The 16,853-nt window shown below is 42.0% G+C and overlaps 1 protein-coding gene across 3 annotated transcripts in view; it reads right to left on the minus strand.

Annotated features, from left to right (window-relative positions):
• astn1 (astrotactin 1) overlaps positions 1-16,853 on the minus strand; it is a 2,190,072-nt gene that overhangs the window by 986,077 nt on the left and 1,187,142 nt on the right. For all 3 annotated transcript variants that reach the window (XM_043700015.1, XM_043700017.1, XM_043700018.1), the window contains one exon: positions 7,185-7,322. In XM_043700015.1, the coding sequence (XP_043555950.1) occupies positions 7,185-7,322 (138 nt within the window). The remainder of the gene's footprint in view (positions 1-7,184; positions 7,323-16,853) is intronic.

Genomic DNA, 16,853 nt, shown 5'->3' on the forward strand with positions numbered 1-16,853 from the left:
TTAGCACTCTTGCCTTCAGTGCTCAGACCTTTAGGAGTTGGGAAGTCATGTTGAGGTTGGAGAGGACATTGGTGAGACCTTTTCCAGAGTACTGTGTGCAGTTCTGATTGCCCTGTTATACGAAGGATATTATTAAACTGGTAAGGGTTCAGAAAACATTTACTCAGATGTTACCGGTATTGGAGGGTTTGAGTTATCAAAATAGGCTGGACAGGTTGGGACTTTTTTCATGAGAGTGTAGGAAGTTGAGGGGTGAATTTAGAGAGGTTTATAAAATCACAAGGGGCACAGAGAAGGGAAATCACAAAGGTCTTTTCCCCAAGGTGGGGGAGTTCAAACTCGGGGCCATATTTTGAAGGTGAGGGGAGAATGATTTAAAAAGGACATGAGGGGCAATATTTTTACACAGAGAGTGGTTCATGTGTGGAATGAACTGCCAAGGGAAGTGGTGGATGCAGGTACAGTTACAACGTTTAAAAGAAATTTAGGTAAATACATGAATAGGAAAGATTTGGAGGGATTTGGGCCAAGTGCAGGTATTTGGAACTAGGTTAGTTTGGGAACATGAATAAGTTGGACCGAAGAGTCTATTTCAATGCTGTGTGACTGTATGACAGAGGGGTGACTAACTAAAGAACATAGATTTAAGACAATTGGAAATATATCTGGGAACATGAGATACATTTTTGTAATTAGTCAGTTATTAGAATCTACAAAGGACTGCTGTTCTGTTGCGGAAGCCAATTAATTTGTTACTTTCTAAAAGGATTTGATAAATAACTGTAGGGAAAACATGGACAAATAAAAGAACAGGAGAGTGGGATCTAATTGGATAGCTCTAACAAAGATTTAACCCAAAAACAATGGGTCTCCCCTTCGGTAATGAATAATTCTGGTCTCTAATACATATCAATTAAATGCAACCCACGCTCCAAACATAAGCTACCATATCATCAGGATGAAATCCATCTTGTTTGGTGTCTTAAACTAAAGGCAACATTCCATGTAAGATCTAACAAATTGTGTGTGATTGAAGCATCGCTTGCTCATTTTCCTATTGCAACTCCATTGACAAAGAAGTCAACATTTGTGATTGTTAGCATGTACCTATATATCAGCTTTACATGATCTGTGCAGATGATGATCATAAATGATTTTGCATTCCTCCACAGAATTGCATCTACTATGGTTCTGCTTACTCAATTCAGCTTAGTGCCTTTTTCTAGCTTCTTGGTGAGATCGACAAAACTGCCTGCAGTCAGGTAGAACCTCCTTAAGTAGCTGACTCAACTCATTCAAACTGCAGCACCTGATACCTGTCAGAATTCCCTCTATGATGAGGACAATTGAGTCAGAATCTTATACCAATAGGATAATCAAGTATTGGCAAACCTTTCTTTTTTGCTTTAAAGTGGCAATGGTCTAATGGAAACCATGATAAAGTACTTCAAATTCTCACAAGCAATGTCATTATGACACTGTGCTAATAACTTAGAACTATCTTCTATTTCTCCCATTTTTTAATTAAATGCATGATAGAAGTGGCGTTTATGTGCTATTAATCATCATACAATGTCGAATCAGAAGGTCAATGCTGGGAATGTGCTTGTACCCTGTTTCCTTGTAAATAACATTCTGTTATCTGGAAAGCACTCCAGTTTTATTTTAATAATATTATTAATCATCAAATCTTTTACCTTCTGGACATCTGAAAATGGACGCCAGATCGCATCCTTTCAAAATAGCAGAAATTAAAACCTTGCTAACTGCTGGTTATCTATTTTCCTCTTTTCTGGATAAGCAAGTCACTGAGCAACCAACACGTGAGAGACTATATGGACAGGTAGATGCACTTACTGAGCAGGAGCAGTTGAAAATATGTGTGCCTTCTTCACTCCAAGAGGGACATCACACAGATTCTAAGGGAGAGTAGAGCAAGTGAGACAGTGCATTGCAATTTCCAACTGCCTGTTTTACAGTTGCAGTGAATGTGACTGGAGCAGCACAGATTTTGCCTGCTACCTGCTAGCTAGCATATCAGGATAATTTCACTTAACGTCTCACCTTGAGGCTGAGGATCCTTTGGCACAAAACAGCAAACATGTTGGACAATTACCACACAATTAATTATTAAGACCTCAGTGTCAACATCAAAACACAGTCGTCTCTATCGCTCAACATGTAATTTATTGTTATAAAAATCCCATTTCTAATGCTTAGTATATCTCTGCATCATTGAAAGTCAGACAGACTATCTCACCCAATACTTCCAATGAATATCTTTCTTAAAAATATGCTACGTATTCATGACTTCCAACAAAAACGAAAACACAACTTCTTCAATGTAATCATCTTTTATACTTCATTCCAATGCACGTTGTGATTTATTCATTTTTTTTTGCAGACCCAGCTAAAGTATTATTTCCACCAGATGATAGCTCTTTTCATCAAGGCTTGTGCTGAGGATTTTAAATATCAGATAAAGTTCAGTGTTCTCAGCCAAATAATGCAGGTCGAAAGCTCAGCAAAAACGTGCGCTGGAATTAAACTTCAGATCAAACCGATTGCACCAGAAACCTTTATGTATTTACTTGCCACAGCAACAGCAAACTTCAAGACTTTTGAGCTAAGTAGATTGGAGTAAGGAGAGCTAGCCAGGATCTAAACTGGAACTCAGTTTCCAAACATGGGAAAAAGCGCAACAGAGATGAATGCTGCAGAAAATGTATGATTCTATGGAACCATTTTGTTTTCACATAGACTCCTTTTGATCTCCAATTGCTAAATTCTTGTTTCATAGTAGTTTCATTAATAACATTCAAGGATATGGGACAAGTGCAAGAAATTGGGATTAGCACACTTTTAGTAATAGCAATGTTGGTTTGGACTTCATGGGCCAAAGGGCCTTTTCTACGCTGTATGAATCTATGAATCTATAAAGAGATTTTGCCACTGGAACAACATGGTCCTATGAGGGACTTTTTTTTCCTCTGGAAAGACCATAAAGATTTTTTTCAGACAAAAAAATACATTACTTTTGACTGTCTCCTGACTTATGGGAGTATCACAGACGGATTTGTGAAAGAACATTAGTATTAAAGAAAAGAAGAAAAACGAACAAAATGAAGCTTAGAGCTAACTGCAGCCTTATCACTCGACACATTATTATGAGAATGCACAAATCTTTAGAAGTTGGTGAAACATAATCAAATATAATTCATTTTTACTATTTTCCAGCATGAAACTGTGCTCAAGTGCAGATTAATATTGAGGCTGTTAATCACTAGTTTTATTTCCTTAGATGTACTTCTCGATGCTCAACTTTCAAAGAGAAAGATGGAAAAATCCACCTTTTATTTACAGTTAGTGCCCCTCTCCTTGAGGTTGTGATTTCATAGAATCCCTACAGTGTGGAAGCAGGCCATTCAGCCCATTGAATCCACACTGACCCTCCGAACAGCATCCCAACCAGACCCACCCCTCCAACCTATCCCTGAAACCCTGAATTTCCCATGGCTAACCCATCTAGCCTGCACATCCCTGGACACTATAGGTAATCATAGTGTGGCCAAACACCTAACCTGCACATTCTTGGACTGTGGGAGGATAACCAGGCAGACATGGGGAGGATGTGCAAATTCTATACAGACTGTCGCCTGAGGGTGGAATTGAACCCGGGTGCAGAGTGCTATGAGGTAGCTTTCCACTAAACCAGTGTGATGTCAATGACGAGAACAATAAACAAGCACAGGACAAGGTTGTGTTAGGATTAACACGTAGTTAAGGAAAGCCTTTTCCCTGTGCCTGAAGAAAGAAATTGCTAGGCAAATGATATGATAGACTTTCTCATAGGTCTGCTCTTTTGGTGCATATTACAGTGGGTTGCCTTGCATTGTTTGACTATTGTTACAATGACTCGCATGTAGATAGGATAGTGAAGAAGACATTTGGTATGCTTTCCATTATTGGTCAGAGTATTGAGTACAGGAGTTGGGAGGTCATGTTGCAGCTGTACAGGACATTGGTTAGGCCACTTTTGCAATATTGCGGGCAACTCTGGTCTCCTTCCTATCGGAAAGATGTTGTGAAACTTGAAAGGATTCAGAAAAGATTTACAAGAATGTTGCCAGGGTTGGAGGATTTGAGGTATTGGAAGAAGTTGAATAGGCTGGGGCTGTTTTGCGTGGAGCATCGGGGGCTGACAGGTAACTTCACAGAGGTTTATAAAATCATGAGGAGCATGGATAGGATAAATAGACAAAGTTTTTTTCCCTGAAGTGGGGAGTTCAGAACTAGAGGGCATAGCTTTAGGGTGTGAGGAGAAAGATATAAAAGAGACCTAAGGGGCAACTATTTGACGCAGAGGGTGGTACGTGTATGGAATGAGCTGCCAGAGGAAGTGGTGGAGGCTGGTACAATTGCAACATTTAAACGCCATTTGGATGGGTATATAAATAGGAAGGGTTTGAAGGGATAAGGGCTGGGTGCTGGCAGGTGGGACTAGATTGGGTTGGGATATCTGGTCGGCATGGACGAGTTGGACTGAAGGGTCTATTTCCGTGCTGTACTTCTCTATGACTCTATGGCCCACGAGATAGAGTACAGGAAAGAGATAGACACCTTAGTTGCATGGTGTAAAGACAACAATCTCTCCTCCAATGTCAGCAAAATGAAGGAGCTGGTCATCGATTTCAGGAAACAGAGTGGAGGTCATGGCCCTGATTGTATCAATGGTGCTAAGGTGGAGGTGGTTGAAAGCTTCCTAGGAGTAAATCTATTCTGGCCCATCCACATCGATGCTCCAGTCAAGAAGGCACACCAGTGCCTCTACTTCCTCAGAAGGTTAAGGAAATTCGGCATGCCCACAATGATTCTGACCCGATTTTCATTGACCCCTCCACAGAAAGCATCCTATTCAGATGCATCACAGCTTGATATGGTAACTGGTCTATCCAAGACATCAAAAAATTACAGAGAATTATGAACGCAGCCCAGTTGATGAAAACTAGCCTTCCTTCCATTGACTCAGTCGACACTTCCTGCTACCTCGGGGAAGCAGCCCATGTGATCAAAGACCCCTCCCACCCTGGCTATACTTTCTTCCATCTTCTTCTGTTGGACAGAAGATAGAAAAGTTTGAAAACATATACTAAGAGATTCAAGAACATCTTCTTTCCTTACTACTATCAGACTTATGAATGAACCTCTCAAAATTAAAGTTGGTCTCTCTCTGCACCATCTCTGTAGCAGTAACACTACATTCTGCATTCTGTTCCATTAACCTGATGTACTTTAGGTTGTTAAGAAGGCATACAGTGTTTTGGCCTTTATTAATAGAGGGATTGAATTCCGGTACCAGGAGGTTATGCTGCAGCTGTACAAAGCTCTGGTACGGCCACACTTGGAGTATTGTGTACAGTTCTGGTCACCGCATAATAAGGAGGATGTGGAAGCTTTGGAAAGGGTGCAGAGGAGACTTACTAGGATGTTGCCTGGGATGGAAGGAATGTCTTATGAGGAAAGGCTGAGGGCCTTGAGGCTGTTCTCATTAGAGAGAAGAAGATTGAGAGGTGACTTAATAGAGACATACAAGATAATCAGAGGGTTAGATAGGGTGGACAGGGAGAGCCTTTTTCCAAGTATGGGGACGGCAAACACAAGGGGACACAACTTTAAAGTGAGGGGAGATAGGTATAAGACAGATGTCATTCCATACCATTAGTAAGGGTATGGAATGCTTTGCCTGCGTCGGTAGTAGATTCGCCAAGTGTAAGTGCATTTAAGTCGTCATTGGACAGTCAAATGGATGTACATGGAATACTGTAGGTGAGATGGGCTTCAGTTTGGTATGACAGGGCGGCGCAATATCGAGGGCCGAAGGGCCTGTACTACGCTGTGATGTTCTATGTTCTATGTACTTATAGAAGGTATGATTTGTCTGGTTAGCACGCAATACAATACTTGTGACAGTAATAAATCTAACCAAATCAACACCCTGCCTCACCCAGAAAGGCAAACTTGTCCAATTCAATTTCTCTCTTAGTTGTAACTGTACACTAACAATTTCAGTTTGTTCAAGGAACTTGGTCATCATTACTAACTATGGATTAGGTCCTTTGATGAACTGCACTCCCCACTAGCAGTTTTCAGACGAGCAACATTATTTCAGGATACATTATATCTACATTTATATTATCACAAAAACAATTGATCTAAGTTGTAATAAGAGCAAAAAGAAACCAAACTTAAGAATTGTCAGATGTTGTCATCGGTTTGTGAATTCTTGAGGAACTATGACATTTTAACACTTAAACATAATAATCAATTCTGCTTTACATTACAACATGGTACTCATTACTACAGAGTATATGGTCAATCAAAGTTATAACGAGACGATTCTACTTTCGGTAAATTTTAAGATTATGTTTACATTTCAAGAAAACAATGGATTCAAGCAAATAAGTCAAGGAGTTATGTGTAATATTTTAGTAGGATAAGGTGTCTTTGTTTTAAAAACTTGTTTAAAAATAATGGTGGAAGCCTTTTGGCAAGACTTTGATCTATGCGCAGACAGAACATGGCCTTTCTGATCTATCTTGAACTACTGATTCACAAACAATAAGTTTTAAAGAAACAGCTATCCGTGGGTCTAGAAAAGAGCTGCTTTTGGTTATCATTACATTTTGCAAAAGGTAAAATTCTTGATGGACCGTCATAATCCCTTTTCAAAAAATCCTGTAAGTAGTCAGTGCGCAGGCCCATTCACATCTCGGGATCTGTCTGCAGTGCTATTTAACAGCTTATCCCTAATGTAATTGCAGGTTCTCATACTGCTTAGCGCTGCTTTAAATCTGACAGTTTAGCAGATTAATTTGGTAATTTTCTGCACAGGGTGTTTCATGATCCTGTTTAGCAAAAGAGAGGTACACGCGTGCGTGAGTGAAAGAAGCAGGGAATGAGCCAAGTTTGCCACTTCAAGGACAATAAGAAAAAGATTATGAACAGACATGTCTGTTTCAAGTATCAATTCACTTTCATACTACAAACTTAAGAGTTCAAAGGGACTTCAGGTATTATTACACCAGTATACGCCATAGATCTAATTCAGGAAAAAATAGATTGAGGTGAATGACAGAAGTTGGAAGAGAGCTAGTAGGCCATGCTTTCTCTCTGTGGCCTCTTACCTGACTTCAACTGCATCCTCCATCACTGTCATGTCTGTCTTGCATTTGGCTGATGGGTTAATGGCAAGTTCTGCTGGGGGAATGACAAAGCTTTTACTCAGCGGCAGCCACATTCCTTCCCCAAGTGTGTAGGTGAACCTGTGAGAAAAAGGAAAACATGTGTGCTTAGGAATTGCAACTATAACTGAGAATGGCAGGTAGAGCAAACATTGTGGTTACATAAGAGGTCAAGGTTTACACTTGCAGAACAGCCCAGGCCACCAGCTAAACTTTTCACAGGATATGCTTATTTCCATGAGCCCTGGAAGCTATGGTTTGATTTTACAGTCTGTCAGCCAGATGACTGCCTAAGATGGAAATTCAACACCCATGTGCTACCTGCAATTGTGTTAGGTCAGTCAGTGGCTGGGAGAGATAGGCAATGCTGGGTGTTGCTGGAGGTCATACTTGAAGATACTTTAGGCAAACTCAATAAGAGCAGTCTGACCAGGCCTCAGTGTGTTGTTTGGAAGGGGCAGTGATCAAGGGACTGGGGCGGGGGGCACAATCTGTGAGGTGGTGTTCCAGTAGGGTGGGGTGGTCCTTTCCTGCTAATGGAGGTCATTAATCTGTTAAGTATGGGGTGTCCAAATAGGAGGGACTCCCCCTCCCACTCATCCCTTTGAAACTACAGTTAGACCTTCATGGGAACCCTCCACTATTGGTGAAATACTATCAGCAGGTGACGGCCCCAGAGTGGCCATTAATTAGGTACACCACTCCAGAAGGTGGTCTATAGTGACAGGCTCACTCCATACAGTTTTATGATGCCCGATGGAATGGCCGCTGCCACGGGGGCGTAGTGTGAAATTCCAGTAGGGATTTCCAGCATCAGTTGATGAACAGGAATCATATTGAGGTGTTCTACTAGCACAGGCTTATGTAGACAACGTTGTATTTGTCAGAGTTCGGGAGCAGAGGTGTTTGAATGTTGAAGTCATGGAGCCTTTGTCATTGGCTTACCAGAGACCAAGCTTTGGGAAGAAGGGGCCCCAATCAGACCCAACACTCTCCTTTACTTCTGAGCATCCTGCTCTCCCCCAGCCATTGACCCACCCCCTTTCTGCACCCTCAACCCAAGATCTCAACCTGACTTCAGTCACTTTTGGTCTAGGTCTATTGTTATTCCAGGACTGTGACAGATACGTTGTAGCAATCAACTCTTCTTGCTATGGTGCTACCTATGATGGAGAACTGTCTGTTTTCAATTAATGACATCTCTGAGGGACAGGGATGTCTACCATGTCATCTTGGTGTTGTCCATTTTAGGAGCTGAGAGGCATGTGATACATAGAACATAGAACAATACAGCGCAGAACAGGCCTTTCGGCCCTCGATATTGCGCCTACCCGTGGGCTTATCTAAGCCTATCCCCCGACACTATTCCATCATCATCCATATGCTTTTCCAAGGATTGTTTAAATCTCCCTAATGTGACTGAGTTAACAACATTGGCAGGCAGGGCATTCCAAGCCCTTACCATTCTCTAGTAAAGAACCTGCCTCTGACATCTGTCTTAAAACTATCACCCCTCAACTTGTAGCAATGACCCCTGGTAGAAGCTTACATCATCATCCTAGGAAAAAGACGTTCACTCTATCTAATCTTCTGATCATCTATCAAGTCCCCTCTTAATTTTCTTCTCTCCAATGAGAACAGACCCAAGTCTCTCAGTCTTTCTTCATAAGACCTCCCTCCAGACCAGGCAACATCCTGGTAAACTTCTTCTGCATCTTTTCCAATGCTTCCACATCCTTCCTGTAATGGGGCGACAGAACTGTACACAATATTCCAAGTGCAGTCGCACTATCATTTTGAACAATTGCAGCATTGCCTTACGGCTCCAGAACTTAATCCCTCTACCAATAGAACCTAACACACTGTATACCTTCTTAACAGCACTATTAACCTGGGTGGCAACTTTCAGGGATCTGTGTGTATAGACTCCAAGATCCCTTTGCACATCCACACTACCAAGAATGTTTCCATTGACCCAGTATCCTGCCTTCATGTTATTCTACCCAAAGTGAATCACCTCACATTTATCTGCACTGAACTCCATTTGCCACCTCTCAGCCCAGTTACCTAGATTACATTCTGACCATGAAATGTGGTATCCTAAAGATGTGTGCATTGTACACAGTGACAGAATTCACATTGTAGGTGCTAGGTAGTAAGCATTTTTAAGTAGGGTCTTGGTGATTTCAGAATGTGATGCCAGTTTTAGTTAGACAGCTTGATGGGAATTATTTGAGTTAATAAATGGAAAATGGAATTCAAAGCAAAGTTAATTTATACTGTCAGTGGATGAGATCAATCCTGCTCTCTGTTGCGACAGGATATACTGAGGTAGCGTGCTTGAAAGCAAACCCTGTTATTCCTGGACGTTATAAAAGACGTTATAAAAGTTAAACATTTTATAAAAGTATGCAAGATTCCCCAACTTAGCTGTTTTTGACCCAGAAAGCACAGAAAAGTTTTCCATACTTAACAAGTCAAATAAATAGGCTCCAATTACAGAAACAATCATAACTTTCAACATAAACAGTTAGAAAACTCCCCCTATACACAGATAGATAAGAAAAACATGGGTCATCTGGGCAAATAGAAAGAATAGGAAGACATTTCAATGGTGCCTATCCACACGGTTCAAAGGATTTCCCATTTGTCTTCTTAGGCCCTGCTATTCCTCAAGTTTCCTTCTCGATACAAGTGACCCACACTTATGAAGTTTTTAAGTTATTGGTTAAAAACCAAAGCTTACAGCGCCTGATGAGGGGAAATGAACTGGCTTTCTTCAGGCTTGAGGTGGTTCCTACCAAAGAGAGAAAGATTGCTCCTTCCTTTCTGGAGATCCAATGCTTCTGACCCAAGCATTCACATCCACAAGCTGGTCAGCTACCTGGGAGCCAATCACATACTTGTCGGCATACACAAGGCCTTCGTCACCAATAACTGGTAAGCGCACACCAGACCCAATCAGCTGCCTGTTGCCAGCCGAATCTCCGTTCATCCACAACCCTTGGCTCTCACTCATCAAACATTGAAGGTCAGTTAACTAGCCTTCAAAAAGTGTAATATTTGTTTTTAAGTCAGCCCTTTTCTCATGTCAGTTCACAATCAAAAACAAACAGAAAAATAACAAGATACCGTCAGAACAGTCTAAGAATCCTGGGCTGTCAGTCATTTCAATGCTCACCATATCCAAAATAATCACAACGTTACTAAATGTTTTCGGATAGTTTAAAAATCTAGGTTGCCTTTGTGTGCACTTTTATCTTGAAACAAGACATTGATATTCAACACTAACTGACTTAAGTTAGATATGACATATGCCCTAATGGATATCTGGTCTTATTTCTGCTTTATTTTCATTGTGTCATCAATCTCCAAATACTTCCCATCAGAACCTAGTTCCTTCATTCGCTTTATTGTCAACAAATTGCCAAATTGAAGCCCCAAAGCCACAGTATGACCCAAAAATCTTTCCAAGACATCAAAGAAAATTAATTTTGGAAGATTTCATTCAATTAAGCTTTTTTTTTTAAGTACAGAGTCTCTTGACTGAATGTGTTTCTGTCAACCTTTTTGATATTGTACAGCAAACTCAGGACATCCTTGACAACCTTCATTCCTGAGCCAATCTGCTGAATCAGCAGTGCCGTCAATCTGCCTATTTCATTTGTTCAAACTGGAATCAGTCAGTTGCCTCTTGCTAATAACCTGTATCTCACTGTTGTCCATTGTTAAGCCTTCCATCAATCTCCCCGGGTTATTTTGGAAGATGCTTATGAGACCTGAGTAGGTAGTCACCCGAGTACTGAATTAATGGCATTTCATCATTTTCTGAAAGCTTTCCTTACATCCTAATCAGGTCAAGTTTTAACCTCCAGCATCTGCATTGACCCTTAGCTCATTCATGCTGCTGTCAAGCTCTATGATAGCCAACAGAAATCTTTTAAGAAGCTTCACCAACTCAAACACATCCCTGACTGGTGCCAGAAAATATTTTGAAATAACACATTGGGTTCCTAAATTTATCTGATGGGGAACTGTCCGTTTCTCTTCCCACAGAACCTTCCCAGAGTGAGAGTGCAGAAAATGTAAGATCTGCCCCGCTGTCTTCAACATCCAAGACCCCAAACACACCTCCCAGGTGACCCAACAATTTACGTGCATTTCTTTCAATCTAACTTGATGTTGCTCACAATGTGATCTGCTCTATATTGGAGGGGGTGGGGTGCAGAAACCAACCTCAGATTGGGAAATGCAGACCACTATCATTAGGCCTATATTCCAGAACATGAGCTTCTGGTGGTCTGTCATTTCAATGCTCCACCTTGCTCTGTCCTTGCCTACTGAAGAACAGTGCTTCATCCCTCAGTTAGGCACTATATAGCCACCCAGACTCAACATTTAGCTCTACAGTTTCCGCTCCTGTTTAGTTTTCTTTTCTGTTTTTGTTTTGCTTTCCCTCTTCCCTTGCATTCAGTCAGCAGCATACCTGCTAATGGGCTTGGATCTGAGGTGAGCACGAACGTTGGCATCAGACATGCATCAGCCTCAGCACATCCTCACGGCACATCTCTGACTCACTCAGAACACGCTACTCCACTTCAATGCTGCACTTTGGGGTACATGGCCTCGATGTTTTGCTCAAAGGGACAAGAATCCACCTCATGCATTGGACCAAGGTATTTCTTTAAGATCTTAGCACTCACTCACTTGGACACTCATAGCATTGGCTTGCCTTACTGCACTTTCATGCCTCATTCAGAACCTGGAGGATCACAAAACATGTGCCTTGCCTGGTCTCTTAGTGACGACACAAAGCCTGGCAACTTGTTAGGATTGTGAGCAGTGATCAGACAAGAGGGTGGACATGTTGCTATATCAGTGCAACACCTGCACCATGGATCAGCAATGAACACAGCATGGAGGGTTTAGAGGGATATGGGCCAGGTGTTGGCAAATGGATCTAGATTGGGTTAGGATATCTGGTCAGCATGGACGAGTTGGACCGAAGGGTCCGTTTCTGTGCTGTACATCTCTACGACTATGTGCTTCAACCAATTTACCATATTTCCAAGCATAAGTGGATTAGCCCTCAGTTAAGACAAGGTTTCCTACCACAATCAGTTAAGGACAGCATCTATTCACACTTTAAGGGCTTTAACATGTCAGTTGGCTGCTTGAAGTGGAGAGAATCAGGGGCTCTGTATTACTGCAGTTGGAGAGCGGACCATCGTCAGTCCTGCAGGCCCAATGCACCCAGTCAGAGGATTCAGAGAAAGCTGGTCAGTGAATTGCTCTCAGACCATTCAGAGATCTGCTCACTCATTAGTTGGGTCTTTCCAAATCAGTCAGAGATTTTCTGTGGCTAGTCCAGGACATCTGTTCACAATAGACAAAGCATCTTATCGGGGCCACTGCTGCAGTCGGGCAGCTGAGGAGGTCCACTCTTGTCTGATCACTGCTCACACCCGTAACAAGCTGCCTGGCTTCATGTCATCACTAAGAGACAAGGAAAGACAGAGATTTGTGAACCTTCACTGAGAGGATTGAAGGCAGCATGTTGGGTTGGAGAGGAGACAATGATTGTGAAGAAGGCAGCTCAATATACAAAGATGGGGGGACAGAAGAGGTGGGACGATATGGGCTGCACTATCAATGACCACAACTATCCTTATTTCAACGGAGGGAACAGTGCAGCATGTGTCTGTCATGGCTAAACTGTAGGACCAGGGCACAGGGTGTAATGACATCTGTTTGGGAACATGTAAAAGCTCAGAATTGATGAGGGATAACAGGCAGTGCAAGGAAAGAACTATTGTGGGGGTTCAGTGGAGGTGGCGATGGTCTTCCATTACCAGGCTGAGCCAGAACTCCCTGTGAAACGCACCCTACATTGCTTTCCAGCCTCATGCAAATTGTAACTGCAACGGTAATGAGAAATGGCTGTGACCACAACTGCAGTGGGTTCAGTAATCTTTTTTTTCTGTCTGAGTACATAGGCTACATGTGTGTGAACAATGTGAGGCCCCTTCAGGGGTAATCACATAAATCAGGCACTTAAATACTGCAGCTGATAGAATTCTGAAAGACACTTAAGAGAACACAGGAGAAACTCAATAGGTCGGGCTGCACCAGTGGAGGAAGTTAACATTTCAAATCTGCTTTGGGGTTTATTTTATCAAGATGATAGTTAGGAAGCAGAGTCATACCAGACTCAAAACATTAACTCTGTTTCTCTCTCCATAGATGCTGCCTGACCTGCTGATTTCTCCAGCATTCTATATGTTTGCTACTTAGACAGTGCAGGCTGAATTCATCTGTAATCATCGAACCCAGCATGTGAAGTGCATACAGTACCCAACTGAGACAGACAAGTAACCTTGACCATGTAATTAGTCATTACAGGTAAATCATGATCATTACTGTGAAGCAGAAGTAATTCCAGGTGATTTTAAGCATGTTATCTGTGGGCCACTATTAATAAAAAAGCAATCCAATATTTCATATGCTGCCCAATGGCATAGAGCTGATGCCTACTCATCTTAAACTGTAAGTTTTCACCAATATGTTCCTATATGCTGTGCTGTCTTTCTTGGGTGATATGGAGATGGGAGTTGGTGGGACTGAGGTGGGATATTAGTAATCATACCATATAGCATTTAGAAATTCCTGCTCTAATTGTGTGGCATGATTTGTGCTACATACATTGCACTAAGGCCATAATGTAAAATGTGCATCTCGGGGTCTTCCATTGCCCTTCTTATCAGAATCCTCCATGTCTCACTGTATGGACAACTATGCTACACCTTCACGTCTGCAAATACTGCCTGCTCATATTGTAAAGAACCTCCCCACTTTGCAACATTCCCCACACAGGTTCGTTGGCACTGTGACCAATGGATCCAGCAATAGCGGACTTCATAGTCATTATGGGTCTGGTGCCATAAAGCTGCAGAGGAATCGAGAAAGAACAGATGCACCAGCAAGCCCAAGGCCAAGCAGCAACCTGTACTCGATGCCGATTTGTCTCTATGTGACGAGATCAGAGCTGAAGGTCAGGATGTGGAGGAGCTACAGGACACTCAGTTTGCCATCCTCAATGCCAGGCACGGTATCACCATGGACTCAGGATTCCCTGGGACACTGTCACAAAATGGACCAACTGCCTGAATGGGACCTGCAAACTGAAGTTGTGTCAGACCATCTCAACCTTCATGCATTTGGACTTCATGCATTCCTGAGTAGCTAGCTCTTCAATTTCATTGGAATTCTCCAACTTGAATGGAGACATTCAGAGGGTTCCAACTCTCGTGGAGTTGCCCGGTTGGAAAATTCAATTTCCGGGCAACTTCTTCAGTCTTCTACCATGGGGTTTCCACAGTGCCTCCCTGGGGAGATCCCAAATACATGATAACGACAGCTGTCAGGCCATCGAAAAATCCAGGCCATTATTTCTGATATTTTCTGAAGTTAATTGCATACGTTTTGCTTTCTCAAGATGTGTTTACCGCTAAGTGATAGCGGTTCTGCAGCACTTCATGCTTCTTGAAGAGCTTTCTCTCATTTGCACCTAAAATGGAGGGTTTGTCTCCTTCATGGGTAAAATGCCTTTAATCACAGCTCTTCTGAAGGTCTGCTTAAGCTTTGAATCCACCCAAAGTTAACAGGCTATTTACTGGATTCTCAATGTCTCTGTGTCTGTAACTTTAGATGGAGAATTGTTTTGCGGCATGTTACTTTTGTTTCTGGAACCTTGTGAAATCTGATTGCCATGGCAGCAATGCTTCAACCGACTTGAATGTAATGTTTTACCTTCCCCCTTTTCCAGCCTGTGCCTTTTTTTTTAACATTTCCCTTGGTCCACCAGGAATTCTGAGCTTTACTCATAGACCCTCTGATACCTCTTCACTCAATTTTGAATTTCCACCAGAACTCTGATTCCATGGACCTGCCACACAGGCTGGATCTCCTTTTGGAATTATGCATTTCCCTTTTCCAGGGAGCTGCTAACTCTCCTGTTGTAGCGGGTCGGAAATGCTGTGACCATTCACTGGGGTGTTCTTGCTCAGTGAGGATTGTAACGAGGACCTCTTCTGTTGGGATTTTAAATCTCCAGCCCTTCCACGCTGCTGATCTTGCTGTTCAAGAGGGCAACTTTCAGCAGAGTGTGAAAATCATGTGCTTTGTAGGCAACTAAATCAAATCCACACTTGCTCATCACCATGTTGCATGAGTACCTCAGCTCACAATGCAATACGAGCTGCTGCACATGAAAAATGTTATCATTACCATCATTTTCAAGTGTAAGAAGCTAGTGGGGGAGGAAAACCACTTCTTGTGTGAGTAGGTGTGACTAATGGCATGCCTCAACATTAACAGTTTCAGACTTCTACAAATAAATTCAGTGCATTACATACATTGTGGAGTGTTTTACTTCTCTATGTAAATATATATTTTTTTCTTTTTCAAAACATTCCAAACATAGTCCCTTTTGTGAATCTTGCTAAACCTTAATGCATATTCATTATTAAATGTTACTGAATGGTTAATTTATGTCATTTGAACACATAATAAATTGTACAATAGAGAATTGTCTCTTCTAAACCTCAGCTTAATATACTTGATTGTAGATCATTTGAAATGAATATTTCAGGGCAGACTGATTAAATAGATTACAAGAATACACCAAACAGACTTCAGTGGAGCAATGAGAATTAATTGAGAGAGGACAGTTATATCTGGCACCTGTAATTGTGATTTACGGTCAAATCTCTGACATTATTACTTTCACCTTTCATTCTCATTGATTTTCCCATGTGGGAAGATAGCAACTTTAATGCTGATTGGAATGAGAGAGAGAGAGAGGGAGAGAGAGGCTCTCACACACAAAGAAAGAGGGTGCAGAGATGCAGATAGAATGTGAAAGACACAGAAGAGAAAGAGGCAGTAAAATAGTTACAAGGAGAGAGGCCTCTGTGGTAATAAATCAGTTGAGGAAGGCTGTACACATGGTGAGGGAGGTTTAACACTCTGATTTCCTCACTAAGTGGCTTGGCGATCTGCCTGTCTGAGTGTACAATAGATTCCATTTGAAATAAATAAGGCAGGCACATTAGTCTGCAGTAAAACTGAGCCTTATGTATCCAAATTATATCAGTCATATGCAGGCTCTGGAATACTTAGGTATTGTATCCTGGTCCACAAATGAATCTCAGGATTGCCTGTTGATCCAGTCTACTCTCCAGTGTACTGAAAGCAAAAAGGGTAGAGTATTTAATACCCACAGCTGTATTGTGGACTAAAATAGGGTCCATTACCATGTCACAGAGGTGGAAGGAAACTGTCCCTGAGCTCACCTTGACTCACAAATGGGCAGAGACTCATGTTTAACTGGGTTTAAGAACGCCTCATCTTCCGCCTCGGAACACTTCAACCCCAGGGCATCAATGTGGACTTCAACAGTTTCCTCATTTCCCCTTCCCCCACCTCACCCTAGTTCCAAACTTCCAGCTCAGCACTGTCCCCATGACTTGTCAGGAGTTGTCCTACCTCTCTAGCTTATCTCTCCACACTCCAGGCTCACTGCCTTTATTCCTGATGAAGGGGATGCTGCCT

This window comes from Chiloscyllium plagiosum, chromosome 11 (genome assembly GCF_004010195.1).
Source record: "Chiloscyllium plagiosum isolate BGI_BamShark_2017 chromosome 11, ASM401019v2, whole genome shotgun sequence".
Taxonomy (NCBI): domain Eukaryota; kingdom Metazoa; phylum Chordata; class Chondrichthyes; order Orectolobiformes; family Hemiscylliidae; genus Chiloscyllium; species Chiloscyllium plagiosum.